The sequence below is a fragment of the Sphaerodactylus townsendi genome, linkage group LG10 (assembly GCF_021028975.2).
Source record: "Sphaerodactylus townsendi isolate TG3544 linkage group LG10, MPM_Stown_v2.3, whole genome shotgun sequence".
In the NCBI taxonomy this organism is placed as follows: Eukaryota; Metazoa; Chordata; class Lepidosauria; order Squamata; family Sphaerodactylidae; genus Sphaerodactylus; species Sphaerodactylus townsendi.
The window spans coordinates 68,110,600-68,134,608 of record NC_059434.1 but is presented as its reverse complement, the minus strand read 5'-3'; the positions used below and the strand labels follow the sequence as shown (position 1 = coordinate 68,134,608).

Sequence of the window (24,009 nt, the reverse complement as noted above, 5' to 3'; positions counted from 1 at the left end):
CGCATGGGCCAAAAAAACTGGTAAAAGGACAGTAAAAACAGCATTATAGGAGGGGGAGTTTGCATGGCTGTCGCTGCAGAAATGATGATGCAGCGGTGCGGCAACATTCCAGCGGGTCCACAATGGTTTGTTTGAAAGTCGCTCACCAAGTGTGTCTTTTCAACAACGACGCTCCGCAGTCAGCCTTGTGCAAAGCGCCCACCAGGAATTGGTGCTGCAGAGCCCGCCCCCCACACTGGCGGCCCACACTGGCCAATCCTGGTGCCGAATGCCCGTGACATCTATTCAGGGGGGAAAAGAACACCGTTTGCAAACCACAGCTGTAGTCCAGCCAATGCACTACCTGTCTATGGAGCGCCCGCCCATGCAAATGCTCCATTGCTGCAGCGTTGCCAATAACACCAACGGCACAACGCTGTAATTGGCTTTGCAAAAACGACCATCCAGTTAAAAGTTCTGTCATATCCATCCTTCTTTTGAGGTATTACAACAATAAGCAAAGTCAATATTCTCTCATTTAAATGTTCTGAAGTATCTAAAGCCCACCTCTTTTGTAAATATGATGCAAACTATGTGGAAAGTGTCACAGTAAGGTTTCCCTTAAGTAATACTTTTTGACTTATTTACAAAATATATACCCCATCTTTCTACCCTGATCCAGGCTACCAAGCACTTCCACTGTGTGGACTGATGCACACACACACACACACACACACACACACACACACACACACCTTTTATGTTGTTCTTATTCACAACCAACTTGGTCTGATTAGTGTGAATTAATAAATTATTTTTAGTGATGGAGCCATATCTTTTGATTATAGGGGAGAGAGAGGTAGAGAAGGGACTTTAAGGCTACACCAGGCCAATTAAAAATGCAGCTCAGACTCTTTTGAGGTTTAAGATCCATTCATAATTGGTTTGCCCTCCGGGTAATTTTTCATGCTGCCACTGCTTCCCCTTTCCTTATGCCTTCTAGGCAGTGATGATCGGAAGGGCTACTGCTAGGTTTCTGTTAAACTCTAGATAGCTTGTTCCTGCAATTACAAGTGGCAGCGTCCAAGAATGGGAAATATAGGAACGATGGGAAATATGGTTCTGCAGGGCTTCCACAACATAATTCCTTTGGCTCCCTTGCCTCTTTTTTCTCACTGGGTAATTGATGCAGATGTGTCCATTGATAAAACACCAATATGATTTTACTGTTATGCTATTCAGATGATGTTTTAAGGCAAGGTTTTCAAGGCTGAATAACACTTGAGCAGGCTTAAGTCCATTGCAATAATGGTTTGCTTATGCTTCATTCTACGCTTCTCCCATCATATTGTTGGATCACAATTTCGACCCTAGTAATTCAGCTCATGTAACTAGTAACGAGTAACTCGTTATCTGTCTAGTTGTCCTGTTTGCACTTTTTTTGCATGCAATTTCCTTCCTAGTTTCCCCACTACAATTTTTTGTTTGCAGTGGGTTAGAACCGTTGTTTATGTCATACCCTTAAGGCAGATATTCAATGTATAAATCATTCTTGTGTCTGTGAAGATATGCAAAGTGTTTATTAATATTTGTATTTAATATGCATAGTTGCAATATAACCTATATACGGCTCATAGATGCAACCAGCATGAACATACACCAATGAATCGTGAATCCTGAAGCAGATCTGCAATTCATATACGTTCCTTGCAAATGTAGATTAATCATGATCACAAGGGCTGTCCACCAGCTGAGCCTTTTCCCCCCATAAAGCAATTAACTGCCTGCTTTTTAATCTGTTAAATCAAGATGTATTTACATATTGCAGAACTTCAACAACTCTTCCCTTTCATGCATCTTGATGAATATTCGCCTTTAAATATAAGATAATTCTCTATTTAATATCCAACTGCTTCCAGGGACTGGCAGGAAAGAAAGCCCATCTTTTAAAATTTTCTTGTTCATTCAGTTTGGGAATGTGGATTATTACATTAAATGCACCAGAGCTTCAGAACTAATTTCAAAAATAAACAATTCAAGGCCCGTTGTCACTGGTGTGGAAGACAAGAGTTTCAGAAATACAAAGCTAATAATTTGTAGTACACCTTCAGCTTTATACTATTAGGAAATATCATAGTAGTTCAAACTGAACTCAGATAACTAAAACTGTCTAAAGTAGACATTATGTTTGTCATGTGTTCTCCACAGTGATTGGCATGCTAGTCCCTTGAAGAACTTCCTCTAAAATGTTGAAACCCTGACACATGACCCTTTACAGACCATCTGATAGCGTCTTAGATGCTACAGGAAATAGGGAGACATAACATTCCAAAATGAGACAAATAGCTCCTTCTTGGAATCATTTCAGTTCAGGAAAATGACACAGGGGGAAAGGCAGAATCGTTTCCTCATCACCACGACGTGGTCCTAAGTGGACGCAGACTCCTGAGAATCTTTCAAATTTTATTCGCAGAAGTTGTAACATAGATGTGGGGAAAACAAGGTGAGGGATCCAGACTGGACTAATTTCAAAATGTAACATGTAGTTTGCCCTGGCAATGGCTTTCCAGCATTCCACCCACAAAAGGTCTTTTTCAGTGCCTACTGCTAGGCAATGGAGATATCAGTAACTGACAATGCAATCCTAAAACAGATACCCCTCTGAGTCCATTATCTTTAGTGGGCTTAGAAGACTGTAACTCTGTTTAGTATTCTGCTGTTAACCTGAGTCCTTCTGCATGTAATATCATGAGCAGCAGACCCTCTTCTAAGTCTAGAGTTGCTACAAAAACAAAATTTTGACCCACATGTCAAGACTCATATGCAGGAGGAGTTTCAGGGAAAGTAGGAGGGGGGAGTTCCATGCATCCCTACTTTGATGTCTCAACGTACCCCATTTCATATGTTACAATCATATGTGCTTGGAGCCAGTAGTACATAACAGGACCATACACTACCACTGATTGTCCCTATACACAAGGCTCCCATTTTGTGTGAACAGTGGACAACATATTTATTATGTAGTCCCTTGAAACATACGAGTCTAAATCTTGAAAAATTCACTGGTCAGTTCATGCATACTGGGGAGAGGCTGTGGCTCAGTGGTAGGGCACCTGCCTGCCATGAAGACGTTTCCAGGTTCGATCCCCAGCATCTCCAGTTAATGTTCAGGTGGTGAAAGATTTCTAGCTGGGAGGGGGAGGGGAGGGAGGGGTGGCATGCAAGGGAGGGGAGAGAGGGAGGGGTGGCATGCAAGGGAGGGGAGGGAAGGGAACCCGGCATCTGGACCTGATCCACCCACCCTAGCAGTTGGGGGAAGGGGAGGGAGGGGTGGCATGCAAGGGAGGGGAGGGAAGGGGACCCAGCATCTGGACCTGGCCCACCCACCCTAGCGGAGGGAGGGGGAGGGGCGGAGGGGTGGCATGCAAGGGAGGGGAGGGGAGGGGACCCGGCATCTAGACATGGCCTACCCACCCTAGCGGAGGGAGGGGGAGGGGAGGAAGGGGTGGCATGCAAGGGAGGGGAGGGAAGGGTTCTGGCTGGAACCCTGGAGAGCTGCTGCCAGTCTGAGTAGATAATACTGACTTTGGTGGACCAAGGGTCTCATTCAGGATCAGGCAGCTTCATATGTTCATGGGAACCTGTGTGCATGTGGTAAATACCCACATTGCTCCATTCACACAACATGACAATAATTTGTATTGGAAGTATCACAGGTGGCATGTGCTCCCATTATGCATAGTTGGCAGCTCCTGCTACCTGTTACTGCAGTGTCTGAAAAGGGCTACTATGGGGTGTAGGGCTAATATGTGGAGCAGCAGTGGTGTAGTGGTTCAGAGCAGTTGCATTCTAATCTGAAGGAACTGGGTTTGATTCCCCGCTCTGCCACCTGAGCTGTGGAGGTTTATCTGGGGAATTCAGATTAGCCTGTGCACTCCCACACCCGCCAGCTGGGTGACCTTGGGCTAGTCACAGTTCTTCTGAGCTCTCTCAGCCCCACCCACCTCACAGGGTGTTTGTTGTGAGGGGGGAAGGGCAAGGAGATTGTAAGCCCCTTTGAGTCTCCTACAGGAGAGAAAGGGGGGATATAAATCCAAACTCCTACTCCTCCTCCTCCTACTCCTACTCCTACTCCTCCTCTTCTTCCTCTTCCTCTTCCTCTTCCTCTTCCTCTTCCTCTTCTTCTTCTTCTTCTTCTTCTTCTACTACTACTACTACTACTACTACTACTACTACTACTACTACTACTAAGATATTCCCACCACAAACTGCTCACAAGCTGTATTGAAAGGGTGGAATTCTTCACCTTGGATACACTGCAAGATACATTTTCTTTTTTTCTAAACTGTGTTGCTTTCTGACTCAGTGACAATGGGCAGAAGGTTCATTACGAATTCTGTGTTTATTCAGGGAAATGCAATTTCAGAGTCATTCCATCAATTCATTTGATAATGGAGGTCTGAAAACCATAACAGCATCCAAATGATTTTGCATAGGATAGGCTGAAATGAAGCTACTGAGCATTATGAATTAAGGAGAGAGGCTGAAATGAAACTCAAGGCATCAGCACAATACCCAATTAAGTGAATCACTGAATGTATATAACGGAGAGTGAGCTAATATTTGATTACCGAGATATAAAGTACAATTTGAGATTAATTCCTTGGGCATGCAGAACAGCAATAGGTATTTGTCAAAAGCTTGCCAAAGACAGTAGCCTCAGTTGGCACATTAGCCACTATAATCTCAGCAGGAGTGTCTTGAATACTCAAGGGGACTGGACCGTAGCTTTTTCCATTTAGTTTCCTCCCCAGAACGCATCATTAGATACTAATAATGGATTCAGATGTTTGGGCAAGGGAGAGCATGTGGCTATGCAGTCATTATTCAAAGTGCTATTTGCACACAGGATAACCTACACCCTTGGTTAGGGCAAGGCGGCAATCCCACGATGTGTTCTTTGAAGAATATAGCTTAAAGATGGGTGAAAAACATGGAAAGTCCTGATAACATGTCCTGCATTAATTTAGGCATTAATAATATATTTCCCCTTCTTTTCATATTCCTCTGATAGTTTTCCCCATGCAGGAACTGCCATCCTCACCCCATTTTTGCTTTAGGCAAAGTTCTGACAATTTTCACAACAGCTGAAGAATGCCCTTTTAATCCATTTTCAATACTCTTTAACAATTGTTTGCAAGTGGATTTTTCTGTTTCACCCATTAAAATCCAGCTGCAAAGTGCATTGAAAGTGGATTGAAAGTGCATTATTTGGCATGTGTGAAAGCACTTTGTGGTACCCCCAATGTTTTTCTACAGGCAGTGAATGCATTGGTGATACCATGGAACAGGGGCAAGCTGTAGTGAAGACCTAATTTCCCTATTTTCACTCGGTTTTCCTTTGCACAGGATTTTATCACATGTAGAAAGAGATAGAAAGAGAGAGATCACTCTGTGCCCATAGACAATAATAGCCAATGGTGGTTTTCAACTTAATATCAGACATTCAGATGTTGTGTGATGATGGTCTTTTTCTACCTCTGTGAGCATTTCTGAAAGTTTTTCCTGGTGTCTTCCCACCTAAGCACAGCTGGCTTCTTTCTCGAAATTATTAGCTAATAAGAGAACGTCTTGCTGTCTTTGTTGCAAAGACTCTTCCAGCCAATGGTGACATTAATTAGTACCTGGAGCATGGCCTTTTGAAATATTGCTGAATACACCTTCTGATACCTGACCTTGTAGACCATGTACACACAATAAAAGCTTTTTAAAACTTGCTTTCAAAGTATAGATAATGAAGGTCTTATCGTGTTATTTTGTGGATACAGTAGGACAGAAGCCTCAAAGGGTCACATGTGGCTTGCCACTCATGCTTTTAAAAGTGATTCTCCAACATGTGGTGAGAATTACTGAAGGAGGAAGGAGGATTCGTTATATTGTTGATCAAATAGGGAAAATTGGGTTGCTAAAGCCTGAAAACTGCTGCTCTAAAATATTAATCTGAATGCACTGGATTACACCGATAAGGATCAAATACCTGGCTGATAACAGATTTGAGGAGAATGAAAGGCCGTTTCTGCACAGCCAATTACAGTGTTGTGCCGATGGTGTTACTGGCAATGCTGCAGCAACGGAGCGTTCGCATGGCTGGGTGCTCTGGAGACAGGTAGTGCATCGGCTGTATCCTGGTGTTTCGCAGAGCTGTGCTTTGCAAACGGTGTGCTTCCCCCCACCCCCACCCCAGAGTAGACATCATGGGCATTTGGCGCCAGGATTGGCCAGTGTGGGGCGTCATTGTGGGGGGCGGGCTCTGTGGCACCGATTCCTGGCAGGCCCTTCACACAACCCCAACTGCAGAGCGCCATTGTTGAAAAGACACGCTTGGTGAACAATTTTCGAATAAACCGTTGTGGGCCCACTGGAGCATTGCCAAATTCCTGCAGTTTTGTTTCTGTAGCAACGGCTGTGCTAATTCCCTGCCTATAACACTGTTTTTACCGTCCTTTTACTGACTTTTTTGGCCCGTGTGGATAGTTTGAAAAATGCCCACCAAATAGCAGATGATAAAGCATATCTGTGTAGATTCTTTCTATTCACACTTTCTACGCAGATCATAATTTTATAAACCTCAGTGATTACTCTATTGTTTTTTAAAAAATTAGGCCCCCAATTGTTTTGCATTCTTTATAGAGAAGATATTCCGGCCCAGGCCCAGTTTCTAGGCCACACTGTAGTACGATGGCATGTTGGGTAAGTAAGAGAGAATATGTAGAACTGGTTAGTTTTGGATAAGACAAGAGTCAACACTTTTAATCAGGAAATGTAACTTTGGTTTTAGCAGATCTTGAGCCATTGTCGTTGGATCTAGAAAGTACTTTAAAGACGGATGACTGTGTAGTAACTGAGGCAATCCCTGGAGCATTGGAAAGGCCAGCGGTCTTAGTGCTACCCAAAAGGATATCATGTGAGGTAAGACTCAATGGATTAATTTTTTTCAAGTGTAAGTAAAAATTGTATTATTATGTTTCTGCTTTCTAATGGCCTCTCCATTCTCCAGTGCCACAAGTAGACAAGTTTGACTTGGTTGCCAAGGCTCTCAACCATACCCTGATGTAGGGATCTTTACTCTGGAAAGCTTATACTCCAAGAATCATGTTAGTCTCTGAGGTGCTACTGGACTCACTTCTAGTTGCCCTTATGGCGGAATCCTAAGCAGAGTTGACCCATCTAAGACTGTGCATTTGGAATGGAGTAACTCCTCTTAGGATTGCATTGGTCGCGACCAAACTGTTATCATCTTTGCACAACTGTGTCTCAGAATAAAATGTATCTACCGATAATTGTCAAGCAGCTTCAGCTTACCTTTGAACTTTCGTTTTGTCATTTTACTCTTCATTATTTTGCTTGAGCATCTACGATTCTAACTTCACAGAACCCTGAAGAAATATTCATTCTGCTGAGAGATGACATCCCCTGTAGTGCAGTAGAGGTAGAGTTCATGACAGAAAATCAACGGATCAGGACTCGACCAAACTTCTGGAATCAAAATGTCATGTTTATGGAGACATTAGGTAAGAGAATTTTTAATTTTTTTATTTTATCTTCCTTTGAGATAAGATAGGCTTAGGGAGAGTGACTGGCCCAAGTTCACAGTGACTGGCCCAAGTTCACAGCAGGTTTCCCACATCTCAGGCTAACCAATAAACATCATGCTGGTTCTCATATATTTAAATAGACATTAACTTGCCGACCTGAATAGCTCAGGATAGCCTGATCAGATCTTGGCTGGTAAGGGACAGCCCTGGTTAGTATTTGGATGAGCGACCACAAAGGAATAACAGTGTGGCTGTGCAATGGAAGGAAATGGAAAACTACCTCTGTTACAGCCCCATCCAAAGGAAGGGTGGTAGAATCTGCTGCTGAAGGTGACAAGGGGATTTGCCCTCCCTGGTGCACTTGCACCGGTGGAGGGGTGGATCCGCTGGCTGGCGGTTGCTGCAGCTTTCCACAGTGATCGAACGTTGTACAAAGCAGTGCGCCAATGTTCTGCACTCTCACCACCATTAGTGTAGTGAGGGCAGTTCCACTTGGCTGTTGTGTCAACAATGCCAGCACCTGAGGCTTTGGACTTATGCCACCTCTTTTAGTGCCATAAGTCCATTAAGCCCAATAGGTGCTTTCCAGCAGCAGGGAGGCTTTTTTGTGTGTTTTGTTTCTCCAAACTGCTGGAAAGCCCTCTTGGGAATGATGGGATAGAGCAGCAATTATGCCATGCCCAGGCACCCAGATCTTTGGATGGGGCTGCCATTCTCTTGCCTTGAAGACCCCATAAGGTGTCACCTTAAGTCAGGTGCAACTTGTCAGCACTTTCTCTACACACAACTTGCTTTTATGACAGTGCTTTCTATTTTTTTCATCTGTATGCAGAATGCTATTTTATACACAGACATAAAAGCTTGTGACTTACATGAAAATGGGTTTATTGAGGGTTTTTTGTATGATAAAATGGCAGGTGGCAGTCTTAAAAATGTCATTGATTAGTCACAGATTGCTATTCTCAATCAATTCCTGCTATATAATGTGCACAGCTCATATTCTCTTATTAGTGCATGAAATTCAGCAAGATGTTCTCTTGTTTCACAAAGAGATGCTAGGGGATATTTTCCCCTCCATCCTACAGCTTGTTTATTTGACAGTTATTCATACCAACATCGACGATTGTTCATCATTTGGGGATATGCATCTGGTAAATTTCTTTGGTTTCATTTAATTTCTCTTCATAAATAATGAGATAAAACTGAGATTCAAAACACTATCAGTACAATGCTCTAGTCCAGGATTACTCCTCACCCATTTGCATGTAAAGTTTGCTAAATTAATGTTGCCAGATTGCTAACAGTTATTATTCTAAAAAGAAGTCCCTTTATACCTAGCTGCAGACTTCTTTATTTCTTCTGTCTCCGGGAGGTTTGATTCAGTGGTAAGGTACATGTTTTGCAAAAGAAAGTACCAGGTTCAATCCTGTGTGTATTCTGAAATATATATTTTTTTGCTTTTCAACCTAGTCTGTTTAGATTGGGACACGGAAGGCAAGGACCTGTTAAATTTATCACTGCAGAGCAGCTAATATATGTTTATCTATAAATCAATGAGGATGTTATAATCAACTATTTCCCTGGATTAGCCTACAAAATGGCAGAATGTATCTTACCCCTGAAACTGACTGACTATATATGTGAGCCAGCTATCAGCTACCTTCATTAGTCTTTTTAATTACAAGATTCATTCATTCATTTAGGAATGGTCACCAATGCATTTCTCTCATTAGATTTAGCTGGGTACAATAAATAGTCCAGTACCTGTACACTTAGTAGAGATTAGACCTCCATGAACATTAAGAGATCTGGGGGTTTTTTCCTTTAATGAAATCCCACCTCCCAATCTAAAAATTTCAAGCGGATGGGAAAACCCAGCCTGCCTTGCAATGAGCACTGAACTTTTAACTGCCTTGATCACAGGTGTCAAACTCGCAGCCCTCCATATGTTATGGACTACAGTACCCATCATCCCCTGCCAGCATGATGCTGGCAGGGAATGGTGGGAACTGTAGTCCATAACATATGGAGGGCTGCGAGTTTGACACCTATGACCTTGATGAATGACCACAATTTTGTTTTGTGCTTAATTCCTGAACAATGAAAGAAACTAAATTAAATATTTCAGCACCTATTGGGACCATACATGTTTAAGCATCAGTATACCAGTATACTCATATTCACACTTACAACATATTCCAATGATCAGAATTTCTAAATTCACTGTGTGCTTCCAAAGCTCATAAATGTATTTTCCAAATAAAAGAGGCCGTGTTGCCCTGGTGAGATAATGACAGTTGAAAGTGAAGCTAAATGCACATATAGTACACAAAAATATTACCAACCCCATGGTTGAAGAAGATTGGGGGGCACTCAGGCCCTCTTCCTTGAATCTGATCCTGAGCAACTTAGAGCCAAAGTCAACACACTCTCCTTGGCTGACTTCCTCCTCGCCCCTTATGAAGGTTGCGCTGAATCTGGTACCAGCTTATTGGGTATTGCTGGCACCTTCCCCTGCTGAAAAGATGAACAGAGGTCGGGGGCTCCTTAAGGAGCCCAGCCCCTCCAATCAGTAGTGGTCCAGGCAGAACCTCAAAGAACCCAATGCTGCCATTCAGTGAATCAGACAGCATTTGAAAGGACCTTCATATCAAATGGGCATCCTTGTAGCTTCCTCACCTTTAGGAGACATGCCTGGAATCAATGTCTGCCCCGCCCAAAACATGAAATGTTATGCATACTAATTAGGTACCCGTTTTAGTATAGGAAAGCAACAGACAGGCACAAACAATCCAAATTTCTCCTGAGTGTGAATCTTATTCATTGTACTTGATGAATGGCAGGGTGTCAGCTAGGGTCATCAACTCCAGGTTGGGGAATTCCCAGAGATTTGGAGGTGGAAACTAGGGAAGGGAAGGATTTCAGTGGAATATAATACCCTGGCTCCAAAGCGATCCGGCTGGCCTCTACAAAGGCTAGGGCTTTTACAGTCCTGGCCCCTACTTGGTGGAACAGGCTCCCAGGTGAGATCAGGGGACATACAGAGTTCCCGCAGGGCCTGCAAAACGGACCTGTTCCGCCAGGCGTTTGGCCAGCCGGGGTAACATCGAAAAGTCGCTATACAACAAAATCTGGCCTCCCGTGGACGCAAGAAAGGGAGAGGGGAGGAACCTTCTAATGCCATTTATAAATTATGGTTCTTTTAATTTTTGTGAGGATTGATTGTTTTAATTGATTTTAATGTTATATATTTTGTTGTGAACCACCCTGAGCCCTTCAGGGGAGGGTGATATATACATTCAATTAAATAATAAATAAATAAAAATATAGTCCATTCTGCAAACCAGCCATTTTCTCCCCAGGAACTGATCTCTGGAGATCAGAGAAATTCTTGAGTAGTATGGAGATCAGTTGTAATTACAGGAGATCTTCAGGCCCCAGCTGGAGGTTGGCAACTCTAATATCAGTGATGATTTATCTAACTTTCCCTCTCTGTGCTTTTGTTTCTATTTTATTAGATTTTCCTGCTGGCACTGTAGATGTCATTGTTTACTGTGAGGGAGTCATTAAAGCAACAACACAGATTGAATATTACACTGCAGCAGAGGAAATTGAATGTATACTTCAGAAGGTGGCGGATCCGGTAGCTTTTACTTGTCATGTAAGTTGACCTCTACATTAAGTTAATAAAAAGGCAGACAGACATGGCAGTATTGGATAAGAAAATGTATGTTGTGTTGGACATTCAGTGGGTCAATGGAATAATAATGAAGAATGGATCAATAGGAAGCTGCAAAAACCAAAGCAGTTGATGACATTCCCAGATGTAACATCTCTGCAAATGCAATAAATCACAGTTGCTTAGCTGCTATTCACTGCTGCCTGTCTAGAGTCACACCTGTGCCTGACAGTTTCCATATATAAAGAACACATTCTTCCTGCTTCAGAGGTAATGAAAATGTATATATTTTTCTTACAACTGATATCAATCACAACAACCCTGACAGAAAAAACAGGACACATTTTTTTCTGAAATCAGTTTGTGTGCAGAGACCTATTTATGCATGACAAAACAAGAAAATACCACATGTGGGCTGCAATGATTATACAAATCTCTTAAAGTGGCAACATACAAATCTCTACATTGTAAACTTATACATGGTTCATATCTTCAACAATTCTTATAAACTTCAATAATTCTTAGAAATGACAATCAATTGATTTATTCACTATGGGAATTAGATTGTTGAATGACTAAGCCCAAGAGGGGAAAGGCAGTGTAGAAATGTAATAACTTTTAAAAATAAGGTTTACAATCACACAATCCACACATGAAGCATATCTGTTGAGTAAAATTTACAAAGAAGTGTTCAATCAGACTAGATTGTTGAGTCAAAATCAAAATACAATAGTTCAGTACAGTCCTGTTTTGAAATTAATCTTCATAAATTCAACAATCTTAGGGACCCAAGGCTTTCAAACAACAAGCGAGAAAATTCTTATATCTCCCCCTCCCACGCACACCATTTTCCTAACCTGAAATGGCTTCAATAGAGTAGTGTTTTCCCCACTGAGAAAATCTTTGTGTACACCATCAATATATGTGGACCCTCCATTGACGCAGTTGTTTCAGGTAGGGCATGTAGAGGTATTGAACTATCTTCTTGTGCATCACAATTCAGTGGGACTTGTACACCTGGAAATGGCAGTCACATTGGGGAACTCACAAATGTATTTGTTTTATTTATTAGATTGATTAGACTTTGTGGAGGACCCAAGTGTCAAGACTGATTGTTCAGTCTTGGCATGAGGTTCCAGGTGGGAGTGGGGGATGTGGCATCCAGGGCCACTCTAGCTGTCCTCAGCCTGCTTACTTTCGATTTCCGATCTTTGCTGCTTTGGCTAGGCATGCTTGCTTTGAAACAACCTTCCCACAGGATCTTCTGAGAGAGTTGTTATCAGGTCTTCGAGGGCGAGGGAGGTGCACAACTTTACCCACTTGCGAGAATCTGTTGTTGTTTAATTGGGCTGGGGGGGAGGAGCTGCTGTAATTTCTGTTGAAACTGACCATCTGAATTCAGACTGGACAACAATCCTTTTGCAGTGTATATCTCTACAGATTCTCTGTGAATAAAAAAAAATCTCATTCACACTTGAGTCTGCTTTATTGAGAGATCTAGTGGGCACAACACCAAGAAACAATAAGAGGTGGCTTTGGTATTCTATCCACGAACTATCTGCCTCTATCACTGAAACCTAAGAAATTATGACTGTGTAGATCTCCATGTACTTTTCAGATTCTGGCAGATCTTTGAGTCATGTTCACTAAATGAATAAGGATAGGCATGTGGATTGCCTCTATCAGTCTTGTGACCGCTGAAAACCGATTCACAGTCAGCCACTGAAAAGTTCAGGAATGCACAATTAAAATCTGTGATTAACCTATTCTTCAATTGAATGGATCAATTAAGGCAATCAATTGGAAAGCATTAAGCTTACAGTGCACAGCTGGCTCATGGACAGGTGTTTGATTTTCTAAGGGGTTTGCATATTGCCATGCAGATTTCCCATTGTATATTTCAGGGTTTTAACCACAACTAAGCCCAACTAGACCCTCTGATGTGCAGTGGCTGCTTCTGCTAGTGACATATAATGGGAAAAGAAAATCTATTGCAGGAGAGGAAAGGATCTGAAATATCATTTGTCCAACAGTGGCCAGTCTGAATGCACTTGACGTGTCTATATCGTAATTGGAAAGCAAGAACAAAAATAATAGCTGTGTTTGTAATTCAGACAGTCTCATTTTCCTGTGACAAATCTACCGTGTCTGCCGCCTAAGGCATTATGCTCATAACAAAAGGATTAATAAAAAATGATGCATTGCATTATTAGTAGTTGGCTAAGGGTGCTGGTAAATTCCGTTCAAACACACATTTTAAGGATACTGTTGCTCTGTTAAAAGTAGCTGCTGTCATAGCCGAAGCAAAATGGAACTTGCAGAGTTTATACTGATACTGGGTCCTCGACTGCAATTTGCTGTATAGAATTTGTCGGTCCCGGTCTGTAATTTGCTGGTCTTTGACTGTAATAAAGTGAAATTGAAATACTGATACTGGGAGTGGGCAACCACAGGTGTCCCTTCTGGGACCACCTGGTTGGCCACCTTTGGAAGATGGAGGTGGCAGACAAGATGAACCACCATGGTTTCAAGCTGCATGGCTGCTCTTACAAACTAGCCTCTTAAAATCCTTAGTGCATTAATAAGTGTAAACCTTTGAATTACGAGACAGGCCGTAATTATCTGGTGCTGAACAGAAGGCTGAAATTTGAAAGACTTTCAAGGTTTTTAATGTAGTTAAAGCATGATTCTATACAGAATTATGCAGTTCCAATCTCATTAATTTCAGTGGACTTAGAAAGGCATAATGCTGTGTAACCATGAGTCGAATTCCGGGTTCTCCCCAATTCCTGTGGATGCAATGCTTGATTGGAATTGGGATTGTGGCTCACAGGGAGACGAAACTTCATTCCCCTCCAATATCAATCCGAAATTATCCTGGAGACATTATTTGGCCCATTGGGGAAACCTACATATATCCATGTGAATATGTGCGTTTCCTCAAGAGGTCAAATTTCACCTGTCTGTTTCAGGTCCAAATAATAGCATGGTGGTGGTGGAGCGGCTGAAGCATACTGTTTTTCTAACTTGAAACAGTCCCCTAGGGATATATTTTGGTCTGATTGATTATGTTAGGCCCTATGCAGAAGAGTGAGTATTTCATTGTTTTGCTTCATTAATATGTGTACGCTTAGCTTACTTCCTTCTGTCCTTTTTCCCCCCTTTAAAGGCTTCCAAGTTTACCTCAGCTGAGAAGATTGACAGGATACTCACATTCCTATTGACAAGGCCTGTCATTTCTTATGATTTTAGTGATTTTCCAAATGAAGACGAGGGTCATCATGATCAACAGATAGGTGTGTAGTGTGCATTCTTTGTTTACTTGTTTGTTACTTCTTTATGCAAATTTTGCTTATGCATTGCCCTTCTCGCTGAAACACAAGGCCGGTCACACAATGAAAATCAATGCAATAAGGACAACATCATGTTAACAGTTCAATGAAACCAGATGGCAAAATGAAGAACGACACACTCCAGACAGTATAGAAGACACAATGAACAATGTATTGTCGAAGGCTTTCACAGTCAGATTCAACTGGTTGTTGTGGGTTTTCCGGGCTGTGTGGCCATGGTCTGGTACAGTGATGGCGAACCTTTTCGAGACCAAGTGCCCAACCCAATTGCAACCCCAAACCCACTTATTTATCGCAAATTGCCAACACGGCAATTTAACCTGAATACTGAGGTTTTAGTTTAGAAAAAACAGTTGGCTCCAAGGCGTGCGTTACTCAGAAGTAAGCTTGGTGGTAGTCGGTGGCTTTGCTTTGAAGCAACAGTGCAACTTGGGTGCTGTGTGGTTTCCGGGCTGTATGGCCGTGTTCTAGCAGCATTCTCTCCTGACGTTTCTCCTGCATCTGTGGCTGGCATCTTCAGAGGATCCTCTGAAGATGCCAGCCACAGATGCAGGCGAAACGTCAGGAGAGAATGCTGCTAGAACACGGCCATACAGCCCGGAAACCACACAGCACCCAAGTGATTCCGGCCATGAAAGCCTTCAACAATAAACCGTGCAACTCTTCCAACGGGTGAATCACAACCCTAGGAGGGTTTACTCAGAAGCAAGCCCCATTGTCAGCAACCGAGCGTACTCCCAGGTAAAGGATCGCACTTTAGTTCTTTGCATGAAAATCAGTGGGGTTTAACAGCGCTTTACAGGGTTACATACACTGCTTCCCCAAAACTAGGTCTTAGGTTTAATGCTTACAATTGAGCACAGGCCAGCCTAGATGTGTGTGTGTGGGGGGGGGACTCTGTGCGTGCCACAGAGAGGGCTCTGAGTGCCACCTCTGGCACCCGTGCCATAGGTTCGTCACCACTGGCTGGTAGATCTTTGTTGGGATCTAGCAAGTGCCAGCCACACAATCAAGTAATGAAGGAGTTAATTGTTGCATGCTAATTAGTTGGTGAGGTCAGAAGTCAGTGATCAGGTAATTGTTACCTATTGGTCAGGAGATCTGGCATGAGCTACATGCCAGTCTGCACGTAGATATTAGATATATATTCTTTGTTACACTCTGCACGTGCTCAGTAGAAGTTCTTTGTTAGCGATGTGATTGTCTAAACGGAGAGCTGGCTATCAAGCTGGCTGGTTAGAAAGACTTTTCTTATTTTGTCTCCCAAAGTTTCCCTACCCTTATTCTTAGTAAGTAAGTAAACTATATTTCAGAAAACAAAGCAACCGTCTTTTTGCCTCTTTATTGCACCATTATAAGTAATATTTTCCCAACAATCTTGTCCTAACGTTTCGCCTGCATCTGTGGCTGGCATCACAGAGAGAAGTCTGCTATACACTGTGACCAGTGAGAAGGGAATGTTTAGTGGTGTATATATTGTCCATGCCCCCAAATCTCTAAGAGTTTGCAAAGTGGATCTGGCAAATGGCAACCCTATCCTCCTCATCACCTACCAGTGGCCAAAGTGAGGGATACTGGCAACCCTAAATATAATCTACCTTAAAAGAACTACACTGATCACCTAGTCACTTAACTTACTATCTTTAAATCCCTGCACAATTAGAGGTTATGGTATACGATGCCTAAAGGGACGCTTATTCTTATATGAACCTGCCCAGGAATTTTAATTTCCTTCAGCCGTCTTCTCTGCATGATCTCAATAGCTGATGTAAGATGGTGGCTACTCCTCTGCAGTGGCATCTCAGCACACTATGACCTGCTTAGCATGTGGAGCTTTAGGTGCTGGGTTCGAATGTTTGGGACTGATTATTTTCTCCCCTTCTCTCTCCTGTAAGTGATTATTGTGAGATGTTGGGTTATTGTGTTATGAATTTTTATTGCTAATTTTACAAATGTTTATAGTCTTGGATTAATTGTTGTAAAATTTTACCTTTTTTTAAAAAAACTTGCGCTATTATTATTAGCTGCTTTGTAACCTTAAGGTTGAGAGATGGGACCAATTTTTGTTTTACACAAACCAACAACATATTAATATGGCAGCTTCTAATAATCACAGGAAATTGTCGTTAGTGCTCAGTCCTACTTCATATAGATTTGGGGATATTTGTCCTTTCACGGCTGCCTGAGCATGAACACATAGAGTTGCCTTATAGTGACTCAAGCCATGGGTCTATCAATTTCAGTATTGACCTTTCAGATTGGTGACAGTTCCACAGGCTCTGAAACAGAGAAACAAAAGAGAGCTTCAAAATCGGACAGGAGAAATAAAATGTTTCCGGATCTCTGCAGCAAGCAGGAAATGTTTTGAAACAGTTTTGGGGGAAAAAGATTGCTAGTTTAGTAGACCCTAAATAAAATGTTTTGAGCAGAAATAGAACATTTTCAAAACATTTCAGGGAAAAGCTGTGCAGAACTCAAATTTTCTGTTCTCAAGATGTTTATTTGTGTTGTGTGGAATCAGCCGTAGTTGAACCAACACATTCATTCATTCATTCATTCATTCATTCATTCATTCATTCATTCATTCATTCATTCATTCATGATTGATTGATTGATTGATTGATTGATTGATTGATTGATTGATTGATTGATTGATTGATTGATTGATTGATTGATTGATTGATTGGGGGGTTATGCTGCCTCTCCCCGTACAGGGGCTCTGAATTTTTACATGTTTTAATAAACTTAAATATATCAAAAAGGCTCTCTAATATTCAGGTCTTGTACTATTGAGGGTTCTTCCCTTATTTGTTCAACAATATTTAAGTACAAGTTTGAGAACATAACTGCCCTCACCTCATTTTCCAGTTTTAATGTCCCGGTTTCACTTTTACTTTAACATCTCTGGGGAATTTAGATTAGCCTGGGCACTCCCACACACGCCAGCTGGGTGACCTTGGGCTAGTCACAGCTTTTCGGAGCTCTCTCAGCCCCACCCACCTCACAGGGTGTTTGTTGTGAGGGGGGAAGGGCAAGGCGATTGTAAGCCCCTTTGAGTCTTCTTCAGGAGAGAAAGGGGGATATAAATCCAAACTCTTCTCCTTCTTCTTCCTTGTGACAACGGATCATAAAAAGGTTTTGTGAGGGAACACAAGTGCTTTCTTGTATGAGATCCTTAATCTCCTGGCAAAAGATACCCCTCAACAACATTGTAGTTCATTATAGGTATCGACTCAAGTAAAATTATTACTAGAGATTTTTGCCTGCAGTTTGTCTTTTTATTAAAACATCATCATTTATATTTTTAAACATTGACTAACATAAAAGAATATGAGAATGCCCTAAACTGATTTTGCATAGATAGCAAACAATTACTTAAGCCCATCAAAGTGCCTTACTGAAAATAAAAAAGCCACAAAGCAAAGAATCCCTTGTAAGAACAATCAATTCCAACCCAGATATTATAGGCTTTCAAATCAGCCGACCCTTGCTGACTCAGTTAAGAACCTCTGGCTGTTCTGGACCCAACATTATAGCTGAAGAAGCAAGTTAAGGCAGTTGCAAAAAGTAGTTTCTTCCTTTTTTCAGCCTAGTTCAAAAAATGGCCCCTTACCTTGAAAAAGTTGATCCGTGCCACGAGGACATCAAGTCTAGACTACTGTGATGCACTATACGTTGGTCTCCCCTCAAAATCAGTCTGCAGAATCCCTCAGCTTGACTGTTATCAGGAGCTAGATGGAACATGCATATTACTCCCATTCTACATACTGCCATTATCACTCTAAAGGTGATCTTTTTGAAAGTGTCACAAGGCTGAGCATGCCTCTTCAAGTGCCGTGCTTCTTCAACTGTCAGAATGTCTGCATCCCCAGTGGCTGTCTGGCACTTGATTAGATTCTAAAATGGTGGTGGTGCCCCCAGGTTAGATTTAGGGATGCTATCATGTCTAGTTGTGTAAGCTGGGAGACACAGCAGGACTTAATTCTAGCCTGCTGATGTATCCTCCATGATCTTTTTAGTCAAGATCAGCAACTGCTCGCTTATATTTTTGGCTATATCCATGACAGCATGTTGCCATTACTTCAGTGACATATTCTTATAGCTCTGTACCATTGCAGACTATAAAGATCCCCTTCTGCACATCTGAGAGCTGGATGGGAGGGAAAACATGGATTGCTTTCCATGTTTTAAACTGTTTTCAGACCTAAGACATCACTATATAGTGCCAGACAACAGCACTGCAGTGAAGGAAACCTGCTCTCCATTTATGACACTGTTGTATGACATAGTGGTTAGTGTGCTAACCTAAGATGTTGAATGTGTTCATGCTGTTGAATGCCTTCATGCTGAAATTTGCAGTATCCCTATGTTTAGCAAGTCACACACTCTCAGCCTAACCTACCTCATAGAGGATAAAATGTGAGGATAAAATGATTGAGAGAACAATGTGTAAGCCACTTTGGGTCTCCATTGAGATATGAAGGTGAGCTGTAAATGAGATTAATTAATTCAGAACTGGCCATTGAGCCACAATTGACTCAACTGAGTATTCCGGACTCAATGGAGCAGAGGTGGTTTCCACTGCCCTCCTCTTCACAGCAACCCTGGACTTCCTTGGTGGTCTCCCATCAAAGTATGGACCATGACCTATGCTGCTTAGCTCCCAAGCTTTAATGAGGGCTGCATAATAAAGAAAGAATCCTTTCCAATATGGGTCTGCCGTGATAATTCTTTCTTGTTGTTCATTCTGCCTGACATAATGATGGGTGTTTTATTAGTATGTCTGAATTTGATCAGATATCAGTGCAAGCCAAATACCAATCTGAATGATGGATATTGGCAAGCCAGGCCGAGAATCAGCAGCGGGGAATTTGGGGAAGGATTTATGGCAGTAAATTTATTTCTGCTATACTGCCACTATGGACAGATATGCACTTCAAGATTTAAATGTATTTCTTCCCTAGGGCCATAAACCATTCCCACACGATACAAAGGCAGGTGAAGGTAAGAGAGAGCTTGAGCCGCTGAAACCTCATCTCTAGCAGCCTCATCCTGGGGGGAGGAGGCTGAAAAGGCTAGAGGGAGCTGGTGCCAGCACATTTGCGTCTCAGCCTCACCTTCGCAAAACCCAGAAGTCTGAGCTATGGCAGGGCTGATCAGATGCAAGCGTGGGGGGAAGGGGGGCCAGGAGTACTATGGAGGGCTTTCCGCTGCTGGTGTGGGAGGTACATTTTTTGCTCCCCATGCTGCCAGAAAGCCCTCCTGGAGACAATGGGGCAGCGGTGCAGTAGTGCTGCGTCCCACTACCGAGGTCTTTGGATGGGGCTGTGAGCCATTCTTTCTTTTTCGACTTCTTATTGAGAGTATCTGGCTTCTATGTGACTGAAGCATGCAAGAGCCTCATGCTATGGTGCACTGTGTTCATTGAGATAATTGCCACACAGGAACTGAGATTCCCTCCACTTATACAGAAGATGTAGGTTTGCAAGGTCAAGAATAGTAATTATGTGTAATTACAGTGGGCTCAGAACAAGGGTAGGGAGAATAAACGCTGTCCATTCGGTAAGTGATAATAGTGAGAAAATAGGCACTTCTCTGTGCATTCCACTTAAGGAAAATACATGTCTTGGGCCTGAACTGATAAAGAAAATAAAGCTCATCTCTGAAATAAGTGCAGACTTGCCTCTCACTGAGCTTGTCAGGAAAAGGCTTTTGAAAGCTGGGATTCCAGAGTCATCTGTAGAAAAGTCTTTCCACAAATGGAAATAGCTTGGGTGATGGGATACATCAAAACGTTGACAACATCCAGCCAGACTTAATCACCTTTCAATCCTATCCATTTCAATGGGACAATTAATTGTCCATTGGGCTCATTCCAGGTTTCAGTAAAATGTCCCTGCCTTTAATTTTAGCTACCCTTGGTAGTATCTGCCACTTACTCACTAGCTATATGCTTGCCTGTTCACTGATCCACCTGTCTCTAGACCAGCAGTTCTCAACCTTTTTGGTGTAGTGACCCACAAGCCCAAAATTACTTGGTATGGTGGTCCATTGAGGGCTGGCCGAAGGTTTTTTGGTGTCCTAAATAAACTGTGACCTAGCCACCCATCGAATGTAGTATTTCCATTTTCTACACATTTTTGAGAAACCAACAAACATCACACAAAAGATGCAGCTGCCCCCACTATAAACTCCAAGCAAAAGACATTCTGAGATACACAGCACTCGCATATGGAGGTTGCATAGCCTTTGACCACCCTCTTCTTCTCTATTATTCCCTCCAATCCCCCCCAAAGACTGTAAGGAACTCACTCTAGTAACCATCAGGACATGTATATGCAGTCGGGGGTGGGGGGGGAGGAACAAATGTATGATATGGAAGGTATTATTTCCAGCATCACATTATGATTTCCCAAATACAAGAGAGCAATGGAAAGGGCAGGATGGGGCATTAGGAAAAGCTAGCCTTCAATCCAGTTTCCGAGGTTTTGTGACTCACTGGGTCACACAGTGGCCTAGATGGCTGCTCCTAGCCATCTTCATAACTCATGCGAGTAGATACCTTTGCTTTATCCACAGTGGAAAGTTCACCTAAGAAAGGAATAGGGCTGTGAGAGAAAATCCAATTAGAAAATGGATGCTTTGGATGGTGGCCTCTGTGATATTGTACTCCAATAAGGTCCTTGGCCTCCCAAGGTTTCATCCCCAAATCTCCAGGATTTTCCCAACCGGGATCTGGTAACCCTACCCCCACACCCACCAGTAGCCAGTGGGATCCGTTTTCCAGGACTGGTTTTCCTTCCAGACCACCTATGTCAGTGGTGGCGAACCTTTGGCACTCCAGATGAACCTTTGGCACTCCAGATGAACCTTTGGCACTCCATGTTGGCCATGCTGGCAGGGGCTGATGGGAATTGTAGTCCATAACATCTGGAGTGCCAAAGGACCACGGACCTATATGATACAATAAAAAGAGAACTGATTATTGGTGCCCCGTGCATTTGACAGAATGCTAAACAAATAGCATAAGTGATCTTTAGATGAGCACCTTGATTCAGGGGTTGGAAAGCCCTGTAGGAGACCAAGCACTCTCCACTGTGCTTGCAGTGACCCTTGGCCTTAGCAGAGGATCAGAATATCTTCTTTGATGTTGCTGTTAGATGCCCTGGGAATAGGAGAGGAAAGATTGGCTGTGCAATCCTAAACAAAAGTACACCCTTCTAAGACTGCTGCAATAGTGTTAGAAGGTTTTAGGGTTGCACTGAGAGTCAGGCACTTCTTCCATTGTTCCTTTGTGCCACAACAGAAAACTTGCATTATCACATTTGACCCTAATGATCGTGTGCTACATGGCACATGCATGGCACTCCTGCATTGTCATAAGACATAGATGTTAGTGAGGCTGTGTGGATTGCAAATGTTTCTTGATGGAAGATTTTGAAAGATCCTGCAGTGTAAGAAAAAACGATGTTTGAGGTAGTAATTCAAGTGATATTTCTTCATCAAATTGCTTTCAGGTTAAGAGGTAATTTTTAGAGAGATGTGGATAATAAAAGAATATAATCTCCAACCTGGGTCATCCTAGTATAATAGAAGTTAAAGAATTTATACAAAGAAGATCTCAATAGTGTGCTATTAAGATGCTCTAAAGATGCTTTATGTTCATTCAAATTCAGTTTGAAATACATAGACAAATGCAAATAAAATACATCCTCAGAATATGATATGCGAGTCAGCCTATCTAGCGATCTCCTTTGCCTGAGATTCTTTTTTTGCAGACTAATCTGGGTTTCTTTACATACAAAATATGTGATCTATGTGATCAATCACACGTTGCGTGAAGAAGTGTTTCCTTTTATTAGTCCTAGTTCTTCCCCCCAGCATTTTCAATGAATGCCCCCTGGTTCTAGTATTGTGAGAAAGAGAGAAAAATTTCTCTCTGTCAACATTTTCTACCCCATGCATAATTTTGTAGACTTCAATCATATCCCCCTTCAGACTTCTTCTCTCCAAACTAAAGAGTCCCAAATGCTGCAGCGTCTCCTCATGAGGAAGGTGCTCCAGTCCCTCAATCATCCTTGTTTCCCCTCTCTGCACTTTTTCTATGTCTTTGATATCCTTTTTGAGATGTGGTGACCAGAACTGAACACAGTACTCCAAGTGGGGTCACACCACTGCTTTATCTAAGGGCATGACAATCTTTGCAGTTTTATTATTAATTCCTTTCCTAATTATTCCCAGCATAGAGTTTGCCTTTTTCACAGCTGCCATGCATTGAGTTGACATTCCCATGGAACTATCAACAAAGACACCCAAATCCCTTTCCTGGTCTGTGACTGATAGCACTGATGCCTGCAGTGTGTATGTGAAGTTTGGATTTTTTGCCCCTATGTGCATCACTTTACATTTTGCTACTGTGTTGCATATTAAAGTGAGTTGCATACTAAGTTGCATATTAAAGTGAAAAGATCAGCAATTTCATGCTTGAGCATGAAGATCCCCTAGTTCCCAGGCTCCGCAGATGCATACTCATTGAGCAACTGGTATACGCTGACAATGGCCTACTAGAACGTAATGTGCTTTTTTTCTTAACTTTTATTACATCCCAATCTAGATGAGGGGAGGGGGTGGAATGGCCATAGGAGGCAGTGCTGGCTTGCTCCAATGCATTTGCCCTCCCAGCTGGTATAAGTGGCCAGGAGGGCAGAGTTGCATCAGCCTAACTTGTAACCAGCCTATCCTGTAAGCTGGTGCAACTGGGGTGACCCAGGGATGTTCCCAGAGGCAGAGCTGACATTAGTTGGATCCCACTAGGCTTTTGCCACTGGAACGCTGGTGGTAGGGAGGATGGACTTACACCACCCCAAAGGTGTTTTCCTCTATGGAGGGCTTCAGGTGGCTGGGGAGGCCTTTTGGCTTTTCTATCTTCCCACGCTGCTTGAAAGCCCTCTGGAGGTGGTAGGGCAGCACTGGAGTGGTGCTGTCCCTGGCCGCCTCTGGGATCTGGATTGTGCTGTTAGTGTTATGACCTGGAAACTGAGTCTTGTGCCTCCATGATTTCTTTCATGCTTGGGTTGTGAATTGGGGGGGTGTTGCTATTTTTAATCACATTTGCTGTTTGTTGTCTTGCAAATTTGGCTTGCGCAGTGGTATTGCACAGTAAATTGCTCCGGGTGCCCCATCTGGACTAGAAATGCAACTTATAGGTTTTAGAAGCAAAGAAATAAATGTGAGCACTGTTAATTTTCCTCACATTAAAAACCCCTCCTTTTCCAGTTGCACTGTGAGTGTATCCCTTGTATTTAAAATGCACCTTCCCAATGGCATGAAGAAAGAATTCTGTCCACCACCACTAAGATTGCTGCAGCCGCTAACAATAGATGCTGTGTAGCAATCAACTGAT

The 24,009-nt window shown here is 42.5% G+C and overlaps 1 protein-coding gene across 1 annotated transcript in view; it reads left to right on the top strand.

Annotated features, from left to right (window-relative positions):
- The window catches only part of BANK1 (B cell scaffold protein with ankyrin repeats 1), a 187,310-nt gene that overhangs the window by 56,395 nt on the left and 106,906 nt on the right, over positions 1-24,009 (top strand). Inside the window, exons 3-6 of the mRNA XM_048508832.1 lie at positions 6,821-6,948; positions 7,412-7,550; positions 11,093-11,235; positions 14,423-14,549. Coding sequence (XP_048364789.1) covers positions 6,821-6,948; positions 7,412-7,550; positions 11,093-11,235; positions 14,423-14,549 — 537 coding nt within the window. The remainder of the gene's footprint in view (positions 1-6,820; positions 6,949-7,411; positions 7,551-11,092; positions 11,236-14,422; positions 14,550-24,009) is intronic.